The sequence below is a fragment of the Protomyctophum parallelum genome, assembly GCF_964188405.1.
Source record: "Protomyctophum parallelum genome assembly, chromosome: 1".
In the NCBI taxonomy this organism is placed as follows: Eukaryota; Metazoa; Chordata; class Actinopteri; order Myctophiformes; family Myctophidae; genus Protomyctophum; species Protomyctophum parallelum.
This window is the reverse complement of record NC_139697.1, coordinates 40206323-40225939: the sequence shown is the minus strand read 5'-3', so window position 1 is coordinate 40225939 and position 19617 is coordinate 40206323. Positions and strand designations below refer to the sequence as shown.

Below are 19617 nucleotides of genomic sequence, written 5' to 3'. Positions count from 1 at the left end.
GGCAGCCTCTGTAGACATTTTTAAAGCACAGCTCAAGACCCACTTCTACAACATTGCTTTTTATTCATCTTTTATTTTTTGTTATTCATGTCCTCACTGTATTGCATTACTGCTTGTTTTTTAATGTCGTTGCCTTGCTTTTCTTTTTTTCCCCTCCATTGCTCTGTAAAGCACTTTGAGCTGCATTTCATGTCATGAAAGGTGCTATACAAATAAAGTTTTATTATTATTATTATTATACTATACTACTATAATGTGCTGTGTAAGTTAGATGACTGGGACTGTGGTGTCTAGCTGCTCCATATATTGTTGATTGTTCTTTATGATGATATTGTGTGTGTGTGTGTGTGTGTGTGTGTGTGTGTGTGTGTGTGTGTCATCTCTCTCACTCTGCAGTACCAGTTCCAACGCCAGCACCAACCAAACCCCCCAGCACCGTCCCTCCTCCCACCATCCCCACCGCCTTAGAAGGTAAGACAACACAACACACGTCGTGTCATAAACCAGTGGTTCCCAAAGTGGGGTCCTTGAGGCAGTTCCAGGGGGTCCCCAGCTAAATGATAGTTTGGAACCAAATGGGCCCTTATGGGTCTGTAACTCTGAGAGTGTACAAATGGACCCGCTAGGGTCAAACTTATTATTATTTACATTTCTGAAATCATTCCCAAAAAATGAATGATTTTGTGAGTAATTTCATGAAGAAATCCAAGAAGAATCTAAGAAATTCCATAAACAGATGTTTCAAGATGGAGTGCCGTGATTCTTTCCACCCTAAAACATGAACATCAGGTATTATTATTATATGAGGAAGATTTATTTCAAAAATGTGTACAGTTTTGTTAAAATGACGTTTTTATGTGGACACACTCACCAGTTCATTAAGTATGCCTGGTTTGCCTGGTGGTGGTGAATCCACCTGAACTGAGGCTTGTACACTAGTTACTAATGGGTTAGTCAGACTCACAGGTTGCAACCCGTTGTGAGCTTGTAGAAAGTCTTTTGATCATCGAATGGTCACCCCATGGTCGCTAGCGTTGACTTGGTTAACCTTAAATAATTGACTGCTATTGGAGCATGCGCAGACCACCATTGACATATGTGTACGTCATGTGGTGTTTTCAGTGTTTATGACAGACGGTGTTCTTCCACAACCTGTGAGTGAACCATAGACTGTAAAAGATATGGACAAAGCGTTCCCCGGGTCTAACATGAACGTAAAATGAAGCCTGAAATTCCTTGCACTCTAATGCACTGTAAGTCGCCATCTTTCTTGATCCGTTCTGGTCCAGTTGGCCATTGGCTGGCCCAGACAACGAGGCGGGACTTCCCCCCTTCTTCTCCGTTGGTTTTTATTTTGACTCGAGTGGGTGGGGGATCCCGATCATAGACTGTAACGGTAGCCACGCCCCTCAGAACATGCGCGACTTTATGGTCATTTATTTTATAAATGGGACCATAATTTTCCAAAAAGAATATTATGACATTAGAAATGAGACTTTAAACTAGTGACTGGAAGCAGAAAGTATTCAGGTATTCAGTATTAAGGTAATACAGTCTAGGTGAAGTTGGGCCCAAATACATGGGCCTCTATGGAGCTATGGGGCTTTTTGGGTCCAATCCAGCGCCACTACAGGCCATTATATGAACTTTCAGGAAGTCCCGATTTCAAAAGAGGCTTCACGAAATATCTGGCTGACTGCCCCCCTGGAGTGAACCTAGGACTTCCAAAGAAGAGTACACCAGGATATAACGTGATCTAAATAAATCCAAGCCGGTTTAGTCTAATATTCTATAGGATTTATTTAAAAAAAAAGAAAAAAAGAGATCTGCTTTCTGTTCCCAGGCAGTGTTTTGGTGAAAACAAGCTATGTTGAACTGTCAATAACTAAACAACGGAGCATTGCGGTGAGTCGGTGACACATTTTTATTCTGTGGGTCTGCACTGGCAGTGGCTGCAGAGTGTTCTAGAGAAACTCTGGCAAGCACACCAAAAACAGATCTAAACTTAACCATCTCTATCCTAATGCCTAAACATACAGTATATATCTTTTTTATTTATTTTTATTTTAGTGTGTGGCAGCAGGTCCAAACATAACACATACATTAACTCGTAAAGTGTGATTCATGTACAGTAGTTAGTGTGTAGGGGAGGAGTGTGGGTAAAAGTTTATTTTTCCATATTCTGTCGACGGTTATAGCATATCATTATGCTGAGCATCTGAATCTGACATTTAGCTGTCATCATGAAAGGAGTATATAATCTAAACTGTTCATCTCCCCCGACCTGCATAGTGAGCTGGCACGCACACACACGTGCACGCACAGCCACACACACACACACACACACACACACACACACACACACACACACACACACACACACACACACACACACACACACACACACACACACACACACACACACACACACACAGTACTGTTCAAAGTACATTGCACGCAGGACAGGACAACAATAAGAATAACTGTCATCCAGGATGTGCACACAAACCTCAGTACAGTCCGCACTGAGCACTAAGTAAAGGCATGTGGAGGAAAGCACGTGCATAAAGAAAATAATAACAGACACATACAAAGAGAGTGAAACATCCACAAATACACTTCCAACACACATGCATGCACGCACGCACGAGATAATATCTTGTCCGGACGAGATAATATCTTGTCTGGACGCGATATTATCTTGTCCAGACGAGATAATATCTTGTCCGGACGAGATATTATCTTTTCTGGACGAGATATCATCTTGTCCAGACGAGATAAAATCTTGTCCAGACGAGATAATAACTTGTCCAGACGAGATATCTTGTCCGGACGAGATATAACCCTAACCCTAACCGGGTTTCTGAATGGCGGTGTTTCTGAATGGCGGTGTTTCGGAATGGGGGTCTGTCACCATCTTGTCCAGACAAGATAATATCTTACCATGGCCGTTCAGGGGCTGAAGCAAAGATTTTATTTAAAATGTTCACTTTAAAAGAATACATATATACAGTATAAAATATTTCATTTTTCACGATTTTCCCAAAATAGCACATCTACAGCTCATAGAGCAGCACAAAGTGACGCGCTAAACCTGTAATTATCATTCCTCACATCGTCACGTCTTCCCTCAAATGGTGAAGATCGGCCTGTGAGGATGTCATTCCCTCAGCGTTATACGTATCCATTTGGGGAAAGACAATAAAAAGCCATGATGTGTGCCAGTTCCTGCAGCTAAATTATAAAGCTCTCAGTCTTTAGATCAGGTGCCAGGTTTTTTTCTCTTCTTTTTTTTCTCCTTCTTTCCCCCTTTTTTTTTTAGCTTGTTTTGTAACTCTGCATGTCTAACCACATGATACGTTCCATAACAGACTGGAAATAGTGACCATGGATTTTTAAGTTCTCGATTTTAATATAAATGATACAGTATCATTGTTTTTCGTTTTGTTTTGTTTTGTTTTAGGAATATATATGAATAAATATTTACAAAATGCAGAGACAAAGCTCCTGATGGCGAGAGCTTGTTCTCAAACGTAGGCTATTGTGCCATGCATGCCATTGTTCTCATCCAATCTTCTCCCGAACTTGTGAGAAGTGATCCACTGTTGCTGAAGAAACAAAACAAGTCATTTGCTCCCTGGGCTTACAAGACCTAAGTATTCAAGTATAAGTGGATATGTGAAGTAAACAAAGTAGTCAAACCACAGAGGAGCGTTCTGCTGATCGATTTGGGCACCGAAGCGGCAATGTACTTTATAGAGAAAAGTTTGTAATTGACATGATTGTTTACTCTGGCACCGAACAGATTGTTTGATTCTGCGTTTTCGATGTAGCAACGGTTTAACTGCTTCAGAGTTGAGCTTAATCGTTTGTTGAGCTTAAAACCTCTTAAACCCCAGGGGGGTCCAGGAGGGGAAATCAAAAATATCGGAGTTGGAACCTGAGACCTTGACCAGCCCCATTTTCCCGCTGAGAGCTGCTCATGAGGTGGACAGCTGCGGGGGATTGGGGCTTAAGAGGTTGTATTCGCCCAGGCGGCAACCATCCACCGCTCGAAATGAAGCCAATGTCATGAGGAAGTAATGGAACCGCTGCAGCTCTCAATAATGGCCTATAGATATATAGAGATAGACATATAGGGATATTCAATGTCAATGGGTATTTGACCGTTGACTTTAACTTTACTTTACACTTGGTTTTATTACAGTACCTTAGTAAACATTTTAATAAATACAAAAATGAAAGTCTTCTTTCAATTATCATGATATGACTTTTTGTATATTACATCCCCGTCATTTTAAAATTAATTATGAAGAAGGGAGACAACCGATTCTACTGAGTGACAACGACCCACACTCACTCCCCCTCCACTCAATAGCATTCATTTTCCAGTTCCGTTCAAAACGGGTCTGTAGAAACCAATAGGCCTTTGGTCGCAACAATTCTTATTTTGATCAATGTTTGCGTGATGTCTCTCCTATGGTACCACATCAATACAGCATGGAATTGTGGATTTAATCTTATCCAACAATAACAAAATATTCTTTAGTTTTGGGTGTGTGTGAGGCAAAATCTCATCTGTAAAGTTGCCCGAGGGCCAAGGCTCCAAAAACAGTCAGCGATGCTTTTTGTGGATTTTATTTCTCCCAACTCCAGCTCCAGTGCAGATATTCACAGTGAAAAAATATCAAACAGCAAAAATAATACTGGCCAAATATCCAAAATAAAGAACTCAAAAATACTTAAAGGTATATTCAGTGATTTCACTCAAAAAACCTTAGGTTTCGTTTTTGGCTGGGACCTAAGCCTTTCGTCCAATCAGGATAGAGAGCCAAAAACGAAACCTAAGGTTTTTTGACCCCCAGGGGTTAACTGGGGACAGGGAGGAACTCCTTATATGGTCAGCACACTCTATAGTAGAGAGGATTACCACAACAAAACAAAAAAATAAGTGATATTTTAATTAAGTGAAATCACTGAATATACCTTTAATGCAAAACAAAGGACAAAGGAAAAATAACAAAACTGCACTAGGCTATGCCCATGAAATGGGCCCTAGCAGCTCTCTCACTGGGCTGTCAGCATGTTCCCTGCCCGAGCATAACTGCCCCACTAACTACCACTAGCAGAGAAGCACTTAAATCTAAACAGCTTATCTACAAGCTCACAGATATCCGCTGAACATGAATAAGTAACCAAATAAATAGATGTGCTATTTTAGACTAAACATCATTTGGGTTTGCATTCATTTCCAAAGATAATAGAAATACTTTGCTCATCAACATTGTGGAACACCCCTACTCCTCAACAGTACTTGGCACCTTCCCCCCCTTCTTAAGCTGAATGGCTGAGCCCTGCTCTGGTTCAGCAGTTCAGATTCAGACAGAAGAGTGCCAGCACTGGAGAGGCCATACCAGTGACAAACAATGAGCTAACCACAGGTTAACAATAAACTAACTGTTTTCCCTGCAAGTCTGTATGTATAATTTCATTTGCACATCATTATGCAACGTGAATATGTTGTGAATAAATTGTGAATGCATTCATCAACAGTATTGACATTATATCATGATCGGACCTGTCTGCCCCACTAACCACAGTCTGTGTGGTGTGTGTGTGTGTGTGTGTGTGTGTGTGTGTGTGTGTGTGTGTGTGTGTGTGTGTGTGTGTGTGTGTGTGTGTGTGTGTGTGTGTGTGTGTGTGTGTGTGTGTGTGTGTGTGTGTGTGTGTGTGTGTGTGTGTGTGTGTGTGTGTGTGTGTGTGTGTGTGTGTGTGTGTGTGTGTGTGTGTGTGTGTGTGTGTGTGTGTGTGTGTGTGTGTGTGTGTGTGTGTGCAATGTCCTTAATCAGAGTGTGTGTACGTATATATAGGGCACGGGCTGCCCCGTGACATCATCAAATAAATAATGGACCTTGATATGAAAAAGGTTGAAAACCACTGGTCTATTCTATGGTTTATGGCAGTTCAGACAAAGGTTTAAAATGATCCACATACTGGAAACCCTAGTGTCCCTATTCTGGGGCTAAATTAGCCAATCTACAGATTGAAGATGGGATTCAGAAAGGATTGGTAACAGGAGCCGTCTTTGTTGATCTGTCTGCCGCGTACAACACTGTGACCTAGCCCAAACATTTAGATTCTCGTAGAGGTTTTTATCGATTCTGACGAATCTCTCTACGAGAGTCTAAAAGATAACCCCGCCCCTAACGTCGAAAAGGAACGTTTGTGCCTCAAAATCACTTTACCTTGTACAAATGCAAAATCGAAGCTGCTTTATATGTTGCCCCACTTGTTTGTGATCTGTGCGCACCCATATTAAACACCGCACATGCTTATTTTTCAATAAAAAAGGTATTTTAATCCACTCTGTCTCGGAATCTGGCAGCCATCTTTGTTTTCTCTCCATTGTAGATGCGCAAGAGAACCCTGGCCGCTAGGGGAGCGGGCAATGTTCTGTTGCGCATTTACAATGGAGGATTCCGAAACAGAGTGGACTCTCGTAGAGAGATTCGTCAGAATCGAAAAAAACCTCTACGAGAATCTAAATGTTTGGGCTAACTGTGACCCACCGCCTCCTCCTAAAGAAGATCTTGAAGCTGACTAGCCGCAATTTGCAACGCTAGATTATTTTTATAATGGGGTGTATCTAGAGTTTCAATACCCTCCATTGACTCCCCACTCATCCGATTTGGTTTGCGATCTGCTTGTCTTAAACGACGTTAAACTCACCAGCATTGCAGCTGTAGTCCAAGCTTGAATTATCCTCTTTCAATCTGCCAAGCTTGTTTTTCATAAAAATGTTATGAGCTACTTTCTGTCAAGAAATTCTGTGCAGCTGATTATTTTACTAAGTGCTGGAGTTTGGAAACACTCGTCGTATGTCACTGAACGGCCCTGCGTACCACCTGTTTCGAATTTGCACATAATGCAGGAGGCAGCAGCGCGACCCGTTAACAAAACCGAGTGCTTCCAAACTGCAACACTTAGAAAAAGAATCACCTGCATAGGATGTCTTGACAGAAAGTAGCTCATAACATCTCTACGGTGGATTATTATGAAAAACAAGCTCTGCAATGTTGTTGAGTTTAACGTCGTTTAAGACAAGCAGATCGCAAACCAAATTGGATGAGTGGGGAGTCAATGGAGGGTATTGCAACTCTAGATTCATCCCATTATAAAAAAAATCTAGAGTTGCAAATTGCGGCTAGAAGCTGACAAAAGACCTGGCACTATCAGACCTCATTGGAGCCCTCTTGAAAGATAGGCGCTTCTATGTTACCCTGAACAACAAGCAAAGTCGCTTGCGACGGAAAAAGAACGGCCTACCGCAAGGTACTGTAGTGTGCTGGCCCCACTACTGTACAACGACGTGTTGTGAGCTTGTAGATACGAGGGAAAAAAGGAGGGGATGAGGTGGTTAAAACATTATTTTGTGAGATTTTCAGTCATAATAATAAGGAGCAGGCCCTCCTCAAATTATATAAATGTACTTTATTTACATCATGTCTGTTTTTAAACAGACGTGATGAATTGAATATGTTGCCATGGGCTACTTGCCTGTTGCCATATGTGCTACTTTCTCCCGAGCCCCGAGCCACTGGCAGCCACATAAGTATAACAAAAGTAATGATAATGGAAATTTACCATGAAAAACCCATATCCATAAAAAATGACTACCGTATTAATTTGTATTCTTTCTTACACTCCATCACATATTGACCTTCCCCTCTCTCTCTCTCTCTCTCTCTCTCTCCATCTCTGTCTTTCTTTCTCTGTCTCTCTCTCTCATGCACACACATCCCCCTTACTCTCTCTTCCTCTTCTCTCCTCTCCTCCTCCTCAGTGTGTAAGGCTGCCAAGGCAGACCTTGTGTTCCTGGTAGATGGTTCGTGGAGTATCGGCGATGAGAACTTCCTGAAGATCATCCGCTTCCTGTACAGCACCACAGGGTCGCTAGACCTGATAGGACCCGATTACACACAGGTAGCAGACTACAAAAAAATACAAATAAATATATAACATTTTTCATTCAAAAGTAGAAGAACCCCATATCTTCTCTTGTCAATTGAGAAAACCCTATTACATTTTCAGTTGCGCCATTTGACGTAGCTTTTTATAAGTGCCATGTCTTCAGAATACCAGACATACTGACATGCAGTGCGAGATACAAGCGCTAAGATAGAATCTAATGGTAGCAGCTATTTTCTTACCCTTTCAAGGGTAATCAACCATTAGAGCAGGCCAGGGGGGGGAGTTAAAGCCTATAAATCAGGCTTTAGGTTAGGACTAACTGAGGAGAATGTGGTGTGAGTTCTGACCAGCTGGCACTTGTCGTCTTTGTCCTAGAATGATTGTATGAATAGATGTATTATTCTAGCGTTTTCTAGCACTGTAAGTGAATAAAAAAGTTTGACTCTGAGGAAGAAGAAAGATATTTGACTTGGGTAGTCTCTCCTGAATTGCCCAGGTATTATTTTCTCTGATGCAAGCTGTCCCTGTTGAGCACCGATGAGCCCTTCTACCGTCTATACTGACTGACGCATGCTGGACTTCTCCTTACCTATGAGTTGTGCTAAGGCTAAGGTTGTTATGCACCCTGTGGTTTTCTGATGTTTCCCTGTGCCCCCCAGGTGGCCATAGCCCAGTTCAGCGATGACGCCAGGACAGAGTTCAAGCTGAACTCCTACAGCAACAAGGAGAAGCTGCTGGATGCCATCAACAGCATCTCCTACAAGGGAGGAAACACCAAGACAGGCAAGTGGCACACACTGTAGTTTTGTTCAGAACAATGGGTTTTACGCACATCTAGTTCGTTGCTGCTTTGGTGCTAGAACTGGTTCCGTTCTAGATTCTTGGAAACCTTAGTGCTTTCACGGAAACGGCGGCCATGTTTTGGTTCAAGTTCTGAGTCAACTTTTAGGCTTCGGAAACCAATTCATTTGAAGTGGAAACACTCTGAACTGGTTCAACATTACGCACCGTGTTTAGTGTTTACTTTAGTTTACTTAGTTTAAATCACATAAAATATTACATGGTAGGCCTACGATGTTTCGGCACAGTTGGCCTTCATCATGACCAATAGCTTAATGTGTGAAGTTATTAAAAGCAAGTACTGTGTACTTGACTCAAGTACTGGGCTTGAGTACTTTGTCCTCCACTGCATGTGAGAGAGTGAACAGATTTCTATTCTAGTATACAGTACAGTGAAAAGGAGATTCCTAGCTTCCCAGTGATACTTGGATTATTATCTACGCCGACGGCATATGAAAATGGCAATGAAGACATTAAACGTATTTGTTATGTGTAAATTTTTTCCATAACCACAGAGTAAAAGGCCCTGTTTGTTGACATGGAACCTCATAGGTGCTGTTCAGTATAGAAGCGTGTGCACGCACGTGCGCACACACACACACACACACACACACACACACACACACACACACACACACACACTAACAGAACATTTAATAGTGTTGGTGGCAGCCTGAAGTTAAGGAGTGAAATTGTAATTTGCTGTGTGTGTGTGCCCGTGTGTGTGTGTCCGTGTGTGTGTGTGTGTGTGTGTGTGCCCGAGTGTGTGTGTGTGTGCCCGAGTGTGTGCGTTTGCTTGACTGTGTATTTTCATTTGTTTGTTCGCAGGCCCACCTTTGATTTGATGTGTGTGTGTGTGTGTGTGTGTGTGTGTGTGTGTGTTTGCATTTGCCCACCGCTGTGTGTTTGTGCATGCACGCATGGTAATGCGTGTGTATGTGCACAGTGCACTGCACACACATGTGCGTGTGTCTGGTAATCAGAGAAGGCCTTCGGGGCATGCAGCGAGCGACAGAGTCATTAATCATTGTTTACAAAGCAGCCAGGCTCTCCTATAGGGACACACAGCAGTAATACAGTTACTGGCTGGCCAGGAAATCTCAATTAAGTATACTGTGGTGGTGCTAATGCTCGTTCCAATATAAAGACGGCAATACCAGAGATATGTTCCACTTTCATTGTCCTAAACCAAGAAATGTCTTTTTCTTGCATCAGTTCAGCCAACTAGTTTCAACCCGAGCTTCCCTATTCTGCAACGAACATTAAGGCCACAACAGCTGATCTCCAAGCTCACAACGAATCCCAATGCGGCTCGCAGTGAGCATGTGGATTGTCTATTTTCGCCAAAGAGATTTGAAGTAGAAGCAGTGGTGGAAAGTAACTAAGTACATTTACTCAAGTACTGTACTTAAGTACAATTTTGAGGTATTTTTACCGTACTTTACTTGAGCACTACTTTTGGTACTTTAAGTACATTTTGATACCAATACTTTTTGTACTTTTCAATCCCGGACTTTTACTTGTAACAAAGTAGTTCTGTATTGCATTATTGATTATTTTACTTAAGCAATAACTTTGAGTACTTTTTCCGCCACTGAGTAGAGGGATGTAATACTGCTTCCTCCATACTGACTGACCGACAGATGCTTCTGTCCAATCAGCTTCCTCCGAACTGACTTGACTGACTGATGCTTCTGTCCAATCAGGTCGGGCCATCCAGCACGTGAAGGAGAACATCTTCACGGTGGAGGGCGGCTCCAGGCGGGGAATCCCCAAAGTCCTGGTGGTCCTCACGGACGGCCGCTCCCAGGACGACGTCAACAAGGTCTCCAAGGAGCTGCAGATGAGCGGTCAGAGCCGCCTTATTATGGGTTCTTTCTATGCATGCATACAGCATGCAGTCGTGGTGTCATGGCCAATTTATGCTCCTGTTGTACGATGGTGTCACGTTCTGAAAATGGCAGTTCTATGAGCTATTTTCAAGTCTAAATCAGGCTTTGTAAGGGCATGAACTGTACAGTTGTGCGTGATGCTCTTACTGAGCCTTTGGACTACAGCCATTAAAAAGGATCAAATGTTGATAATAAATTATGATAATTTTGTCGGTCCGAATTATTGGCTTGTTTACGGCCACCATTACCCATGTGTTTTCTTAGCGTAATATCTTTTACTCTAAATATATTCTCTGATTGATTTTATCCTTTGCTGCCGTTTAGTTAACAGGAACATAACATGTCTATTGTTCCTTAAATATTACCACATCTCGTCATATTCCTGTGATTCTAGAATGCTCGTACAGTAACTCAGACATTCTAGGTTGGACTAAACAAGTAGGAGACACAAATACCAAGGAATAGCAAGTAGCACAAGCTCAAACACATGGTGCTCAGAATCCTCTTGTTTCTCTTTGCCTGCAGGCTACATAGTGTTTGCCATCGGCTTTGCCGATGCAGACTACGGTGAGCTGGTGAGCATCGCCAGCAAGCCCAGTGACAGGCACGTCTTCTTCGTGGATGACCTCGACGCCTTCAAGAAGATCGAGGAAAAGCTGGTGACGTTCGTCTGCGAGGCGGCCACAGCCAGTGAGTGTCAAGACACTTTGTTATGCTGGGAAGTGGCAACTCTGGAAATGTGAATGGGCTTGGTCAGAATAAACAGACAAAATAAGGCAGAGTTTAAATGCACAAGTGATTATATTGTGGTAACAAAATAGAAGTCAGACGTACAATTCAATGGAGCAGAGAAATGTAATGGGCAGTCCCGGTCTGGCTCAATGAGCAACAGGTATTCACAGTTTTTATACATGCCCACAGCTACAACTCAGGCTGATGGGACACAGACATGTTGCACATGTGCACACAATGGTCTGTTGATTGATTAGGTCAGATAAAGAGCTGTATCTATACTGTCTTAGGACAGTGATAGGCTTTTAATAATTATGTGAGTTATTAAAAATACTCAACAGATACTTTTATGAGGAATATTATTAAATGTTTACTTCTCAGAATTCCTCGACATAACCCACCAAAAAACTAACACGGTTTATTGTGCGTGCAAGTTTGACCACGACTGTTATCAGCAGCATACCTGGCCAGTGGCCACATCGTGAGTCGTGATGTAGTCTTGTCAATGCATGAGAAGACATTTTTTTGTTTGTTTTTTAGCCCAGAGTGGGAAAGAAATATTCATGTGCACGAGTGGAGGGTCCGTGCACAAGTGAGAATGGCTGCATTCATTCAATAACATGGAGTGGATGAAAAATCACAGTCGGTGCCCTTATCCTTGCGTGCCTGGTGGGTTCCTAATGTTAGCATGTTGGTTAACACAGTGGTTCATTTGCTCAGAGGCTTGATAGAGAGAGGGAGGGAAAGATGTACAATAGAGGGTATGCGCAATTGCGCATGCATGAAGTGAGTGGCAAAGTGAGTTTAATGTTGTTTAATGTTAATCAGGATTTTCTGTGTGTCTGTACGGCTGTCAAGGACAGAAAGTAGTTTTTTGCCACTCAGTAGGCGTATAACATCCGGTTATGATGATGATGTCACGCGCATACCCTCACAAGCAATGAGTCACATTCAAAGTAGCCTCGGGGACCACAGGCGTTTTGTTTATAGAGATTAGTTGGTTAGATTATAGATTATAGCATTTGAAGTGGTCAAACTAGCATATGTTCAGAAGCATCTTCCCTTCAACCCTAATTCTCTGGGATATTTTATAAAAGCAAATGTTAAAGTCTCAGTTGTGAGATTTAATTTTTGGTTTAATCCATGCCGTTCCTACTTATTGTATACATCTGTGTTGCAGATTCAACTTTTTCATAGATTTCGTAGATGCTGTAGCTTCATAGACCTAGTTTGACAGCACTATCATCAGTGTATGTGGCTTCATGTGTATTTTAAGACATTTAAACACTTATTTATTTATTTATTTATTTGACAGGGACAAAGCTCATTAATCAACATGTCAGTTTTCACATCAACGTAAATGGGCCAGAGTTAGCCGAAGCTAAATTTCATCTGTAGTCACTTAAAGCTTAATACTTAGTAAACTTGACCTTTGCCTTGATACTTTGTCTGCTCTTTTTGTCCCTCTACCCCAAACGTCTTTGGCGAAAATAGCCGATCTACAAGCTCGGAAAAATAGCAGATCTACAAACTCAAACAAACAATCTACAAAGCTTGCAGATTGGCTTTTCGGTTAAAGTTCACCTAAAGAACTTTTTTAAAGTAAAAAAAAGAAAAGAAAACATAGATTTGGAGGTTCCCTGTAGTAACTTTGAGGAATAGCCTACGGAATGTTGCAAATCTCTGAAGAAAACATGCAACGGCACATTCTCAGCAGGAATGTATTATTATTATTATTTTCACTGTGTGACTCATTACAGAGCATTTCTTCCTCCACAGCTTGTCCCTCTGTGCCCATGAGTGGCAGCACAACACCTGGTAAGTGACCGCACATTATTATGTTCCCTTCACGAAACTTGACAACCTGTCATTCATTTAAAGGTCACACAATTCTAGCTTTCAGTTTTTCGGCATTTTTCTGTAGCTGATTTGCTCATATAACTGTCTCACTGGAGAAGGCAGAGTTTCGGCTCACCTGCCCCACGGGTATAATCGTTGTGGGCGGGGAGGGTGTACATTGGTAATTGCACCTGTCAGCAGGGAGTGTTGGGACGAAGGTCCTACGTCCTCCCGGTGGGGGCTCCTCACTGGCAGGTGAGTCAGTAGGATACAACAGCAGTGACACAGAAATGTGTGTGGGGAGGAAGCAATTGACATTTTGACTAATAGGGGAGAAAAAGGGGTTACACAATAATTGGCTACTCTAAATCCCCAAAAAATAAAACATAAATGAACTATGTTTGTCGGCCAGGTTTCCGTATGATGGAGCTCTTTGGATTAGTGGACAATCGCTATGGCAACTACCCCGGTGTTTCCATGGTGCCGGGAACTTTCAACACTTTCAACAGTTTCCACCTGCACAGCGACGCTCTGTTGGCTCAACCAACCAAGTACAGTACACACACACACACACACACACACACACACACACACACACACACACACACACACACACGCACATGCTTGCGTTCCAGAGCAATGACTCTGCCCAAATACAAGTGTTTGTTGTGGTCTCTGTGGCACCGCCAGGTACATCCATCCTGAGGGCCTCCCATCAGACTACACCATCACTCTGCTGTTCAGACTGCTGCCCAACACTCCGGAGGAGCCCTTCGCCCTCTGGGAGATCCTCAACAAGAACAACGAACCGCTGGTGGGAGTTATCTTGGATAGTAAGTAGAGCTGGGGACCTTGTGTGTGTGTGTGTGTGTGTGTGTGTGTGTGTGTGTGTGTGTGTGTGTGTGTGTGTGTGTGTGTGTGTGTGTGTGTGTGTGTGTGTGTGTGTGTGTGTGTGTGTGTGTGTGTGTGCGTGTGCGTGTGCGCGTGCGCGTGCGCGCGTCCATGATGAATGACTTAACTCTTGTGCCGCTCCAGATGGAGGTAAAACGCTGACGTTCTTCAACAACGACTACCGAGGAGAGTTCCAGACGGTCACCTTTGAAGGGCCAGAGATCAAGAAACTGTTTTATGGAAGCTTCCACAAGGTCAGACCTGCTCCCAGCCCGCACGCACGCACGCACGCACACACGCACACACACACACACACTCAGTAGCCTCTGTGACCGCTAGAATAGAGATGTTCAGTCTGTGTGTAATATTACGGGATATCTTCTGTGCCGCCAGACATATTCAAGCTATCCTGTCCAGTGATCTTTACCGTCTGCTGTCTGCTTACTGTCAGGGAAGCTCAAACCTATCATTTTGACTTACAGGCACATCCGTCATTTGAAAACAGTGAGGCTTACTTAACAAATCCATTCCAAGCATTAGTTTTGCACGAAAAACACACACATAGACACTTGCCCAAATGTGCCCTAATGTGCCCAAATGTGCTGACCTCACATTTGTGACGACGGCTATGGCCTTTTAAAGCTCAAGGACTGTTTTTCGTGCAAAACTAATGTTTGGAATGGATTCAGAATGATGAAAACCCCCTAGTTTGACACGTCACATGCTACTTAAGGCATAATGAAATGTATTATGGTTGTATGGTACCCCAACTTTCAGCAGCTGTGAAAATCTCCCCTAGGGTGGTTGAATATAAACCAATGTGGGAAATGTTAGTAGACACCTTTACAAACACATTGGTGAAGAAAATTCTTGGTAAGAAATGTATTCCCAGATTTTATTAATATCCCCTGACTAACAAGGACAAATGGTCAAACTTCTCAGAGGGACAACCCACAGTATAGACTACCTGAGTCAGCGGATGAAATTATCTGTAACAGGCAAATTAATGAGTGTCACCGCCCAGCTAGGGGAATTGGATGAATCAATCTTTTCATTTTGTTCAAGGTTGGTCCCAGTTCCAGCCATCTCGGTAGGTGGATAACAGTATCTCTGACATTTACAGCACAAAATGTCAGTGCAGAAGAACTGTGGGATAAGCTCAAAAAAATATTATTCTGCACATTATACTATTCTATAATCGCCTATTATTTTCCTCAACTAAAGACCTTGTATTATCGTTATCTCTACGATTCTGTTTTTTAATTGGGGATTACCTTGAACGTCAAGTCAGTACCCAATGTATTTATTATTCCTACACTTTTCCAGTGATCCCTTTTCAAAATTATTCAGAGACATTTTGGGGGTCCCGGCAAGGTTGAGAAAGGAAAAAAAAGTATCATGTTTTTTTGCTTTTTGGTTGCTTTGCTAGTCGCAAGAGGTAGACAGTTAAGCAATATTACACGAGAGGGTGTTGTTTAACGTGATTATTGCCACGACAGTGATGCGGTAGGGGAACGAGACGAAGTCGAGTTCCGCAAGTGTAATATTGCTATTCTACAACAGTTACCCTTAAAACAAAGAGAATCGCTGAAAAAAAAATATTTTTAATGACAGATGTAGTCACTACAACCACAAATGTCCAAAGAAACTAGCTAGCCTAGCCACCGAGTTTGCTAGCGCTCTGGGATAACAGAGCAGCTGAATTCTTTGTTTTGATTAGGTGGTGAACAGTGCTGATTAAACCACCGGCTAGAAGGCTGTTTCAACCAATCAGATTGCTTCCTCTTAACGACCTGTTGTAGAATAAATGTTAACGTGAACATGTCTACATGCGCAGCTATCTTTATCTGCGCTTTTATAACATGTGTGTGTAATGTGTATGTATTCTTAAGCCCAAACCACACCAAAGGGTCGGTTTGGGAGCCTGGACAAAACGTTTTTTAAGGTAAACCACACCAATGCAACTCATGCAGAGTTGCAATGAGTTGCTTTGGTGTGGTCTACCGTAAAAAAAAAAATGTTGTCCCAACCCGACCCGTTGGTGTGGTTAATTGGGCTTTAGTCTGTGTTTTATGTATGTGTGTGTGTGTGTGTGTGTATGTGTGTGTGTGTGTGTGTGTGTGTGTGTGTGTGTGTGTGTGTGTGTGTGCGCGCATTATGTGTCTACTCTATACGGTAGCTATCCTTATCTGTGCTTTTATATAAACATTTGTGTTTGTATATTTATTCTTTATCTGTGTGTTTTTATGCACACATTTGTCTACTGCAATAGAGATAGAACATAACGGGCACGTTTGTACGGCTATAATCTCAGCCACTTAGAACTAATAAAAATCACTTTAATGACCATTCGGCATTGCAACACACCAGCACTGCAAAGTCGTTAAGAGAGAGAGAAAGCTCCAGGGAAAAAAGACGTAAAAATAGTGACATCACTATAGTATTCCCTGTACAGTAGAACAGCAAAGACCTGTGCCACTGAAATATTCGACAACTTTTCAAAATGTTATTTTAACATTTATTTATTTTTATAGTATATATTTATATATATATTTATATACAACCACTCCACAGTCAAATGCAAAACCTGAGAGTTGTGACATTAGAGTTTGGTTGATTAAACATCTCTGTCCCTCCCCCCGACTGCACAGCTGCACATAGCCATCAGTAAGACCAGTGCCAAGGTGGTGATCGACTGTAAGCTGGCGGAAGAGAAGAACATCAACGCTGCGGGTAACATCACCACCGACGGCCTGGAGGTGCTGGGGAGGATGGTCCGTTCCAGAGGATTGAAAGACAACTCTGCTCCGGTGAGTGGGATACACATTGGACACAAGCAAACAATGTAGAACCTGATTTATACTTGGTTTGCGCACTGTGCCCCACACGGGTCTCTCTCACAGATACGTAAGTACAGTTAACGTTATGCTTCAATTTAAAAAAAAGAATGGTGTTGCCAGTGAAATTAAATACATTGGGCTGCATTGTAAGTGCGTCAGGCTGAATCAAAGAGGTGGCTGCACTGTTGCACCACCAAACCAGAGCTTTAGTTATTGTATGCAAGCACAACTGTCAGAGAAAAAAAATATATACTGTAACTAGCCTTTATTTCTGAAATTATACAGTACATGTCTGATATTGCTCTATTTCGACAGACTTTCTCTGTTTCAGACAGTTAATTGCAGTGTTCAGTCGTGTGAGGTGAGGAGTAAGTCGTGGAAAACTGTTATCTCCCTTGCTCCAGAGATAGGATGGGAGAGGGAGAGAAGAGCACGGTTGACTTTGAATGGCTAATTGTGCTAAAAAAATGTTTCTATCTCACAGCAGCTGCACGTTGGTCATTTTGACACAATGACTTAACAAATGTTGATTTATTGTTCAGGAAGTGAAGGCTAACAAGTTAAAAGACACCTTTCTTCTAGAATCAACTCTGACTTTAATTGATTTACTGTTCAGGAAGTGAAGGCTAACAAGTTAAAAGACACCTTTCTTCTAGAATCAACTCTGACTTCAATTTCCACCTTGTATTCTTTATAAAACTCATTGACATTCAGTCAGGAGTCTCTGGACAGAGAGCTTGTTTTTCTGTCCATATAGCACATTACCATTAGTTACTGCTGTGGGGCCGTTGCACTGTGGGACAGATTATATAGAGGCAGATATAGAGCAGTGGTTCTCAAATTAGGATCTGGGTACCCCCAGGGGGGTTCCACCCTGGAACCCCAGCAAAATGTATCAATATAGCATCAAAATAAGTTCAACCATGGCTATTTGAAAATAGCTCATCTACAAGCTCACAACAGTGTTGCAATACGAGCTCTGAAAAATATAGTTTCATATAATTTTAACAATAACTAGACCGGTGCCCGGCTGTAGAGCACCGAGTCAGTAGCAATGGAAGTTGAAGATGCATGCCCTGTGTCAGAGTACCCGTTCCACCCATCTGTCTGTGTCCCTTTTCTGCCCATAATATGGGCAGAAAAGGGACACAGAGAGACACAGAGAGACAGATACAGATATCTCCATATTATGGAGATGTCTGTATCTGTCTCTCTGTGTCCCTTTATTCCTATACAGTATATGGAGTTCTGTGTCAAGCATGGGCGCCCAAATATGGAGTGTTGTGATGTCAGAACAGGCAAGCTCCATATATTGAGCATGGGCAGAGAGCCCTTTTGTGGCGGTTCTGGATAACCGTGGGTCCGACTCGACACAGGGCACTACACTACCTATGCTGTGGGGGTGTGGAACACGTGTGATTTGAAGTCGGTGGGGCGAACAGTGCCCGAGTTGCGTGGATTACAACCGTACAGACGTACAGAGACATGGTGCATTTATAGATAGATAGATATTTGTAGCCTGGTTAATAAACCAGACCGAATCAGCCGTTGGCAAAAAAAATTTGCCTACCGGCGGATTTCGGTCTGGAGAGGCTCAATTGTACGCCCATTTTCTACACACGAGAACGTGGGCACCCAATAGGGACACGGTATGCAATATGGGCGGGCTTTGGTACAGTGACGTTCAATGCTTGAGACCTTTGACTGACAGTAGCTCTGACCAATTGCGTCAAAGAGAAAATGTTTCCCTGGAAATGAAATCCAAGCTGAGCCTCCCCAGACTAATATCCCGCGGATCCGTGCGATATTAGTCTGGTTTATTAACCAGGCTAAGATATTTGCACATGTGGTCCCGGAAAATACATTTATTAATGTGGGTGTTCCTTGAGACGAAAAGGTTTGAGAGATTAGGAGGACAACGTCAAAAGGTTATGAATTTCTGCAATTCCACTCCACCAGCGTGAGTGTCCTACCAGAGACATTAAAGAGTCTCCTACCAGAGACATTAGCATCTTTATGGTGGTCATCAAATTATTGGCTCAGGAATGCGAGAAAAACTACAAAATCTCCATGAATTCAAGGCTTAATAGAGTGTGTAATTGACAGTAAAGAAGTAATTGTTTGGGTGAGAGTATGTATCCTTTAACCTCTTTATTGGCCACAGAGCAACTCTACTGGAGCAATCAAGGACAGACACATCAACGGCACTTTGCGAGGGAGGAAAAAGTGTTTCATGTTGTTCATTCTGACCCCCTAGATTACTTAATAAGATAAATAATATCAGTTATTTTGGTCTTTTAGACGTAGGTGGTCTGGTTTGCTGCTGTTCTAGTATCAGAACTATTATCATAAAACCTGTGAAGATTGCATCAGCTGACCGCATTTCCAAAAATATCAACCACCCCTGAACTAGTTCCTTCCACAAATAGCATAACAACAGTCTCTCTCTCTCTCTCTCTCTCTCTCCCTCTCTCTCTCTCTCTCTCTCTCTACAAAATGTTGTAAATAACTCACTATATTTTAATACATTTCATGAGTATGACGTTTCCTTTAGGCGACTCTAACAGCATTTAACTATTTATTTATTGATAATGATACTGTATGTGGTTCTG

At 42.3% G+C, this 19617-nt stretch overlaps 1 protein-coding gene across 5 annotated transcripts in view; it reads left to right on the top strand.

Moving 5' to 3' along the window:
* The window catches only part of col14a1b (collagen, type XIV, alpha 1b), a 162250-nt gene that overhangs the window by 117756 nt on the left and 24877 nt on the right, over nt 1–19617 (top strand). For all 5 annotated transcript variants that reach the window (XM_083787762.1, XM_083787761.1, XM_083787765.1 and 2 more), the window contains 10 exons: nt 397–471; nt 7844–7983; nt 8631–8754; nt 10518–10661; nt 11229–11393; nt 13215–13253; nt 13687–13825; nt 13965–14107; nt 14310–14419; nt 16817–16975. In XM_083787762.1, the coding sequence (XP_083643888.1) occupies nt 397–471; nt 7844–7983; nt 8631–8754; nt 10518–10661; nt 11229–11393; nt 13215–13253; nt 13687–13825; nt 13965–14107; nt 14310–14419; nt 16817–16975 (1238 nt within the window). The remainder of the gene's footprint in view (nt 1–396; nt 472–7843; nt 7984–8630; nt 8755–10517; nt 10662–11228; nt 11394–13214; nt 13254–13686; nt 13826–13964; nt 14108–14309; nt 14420–16816; nt 16976–19617) is intronic.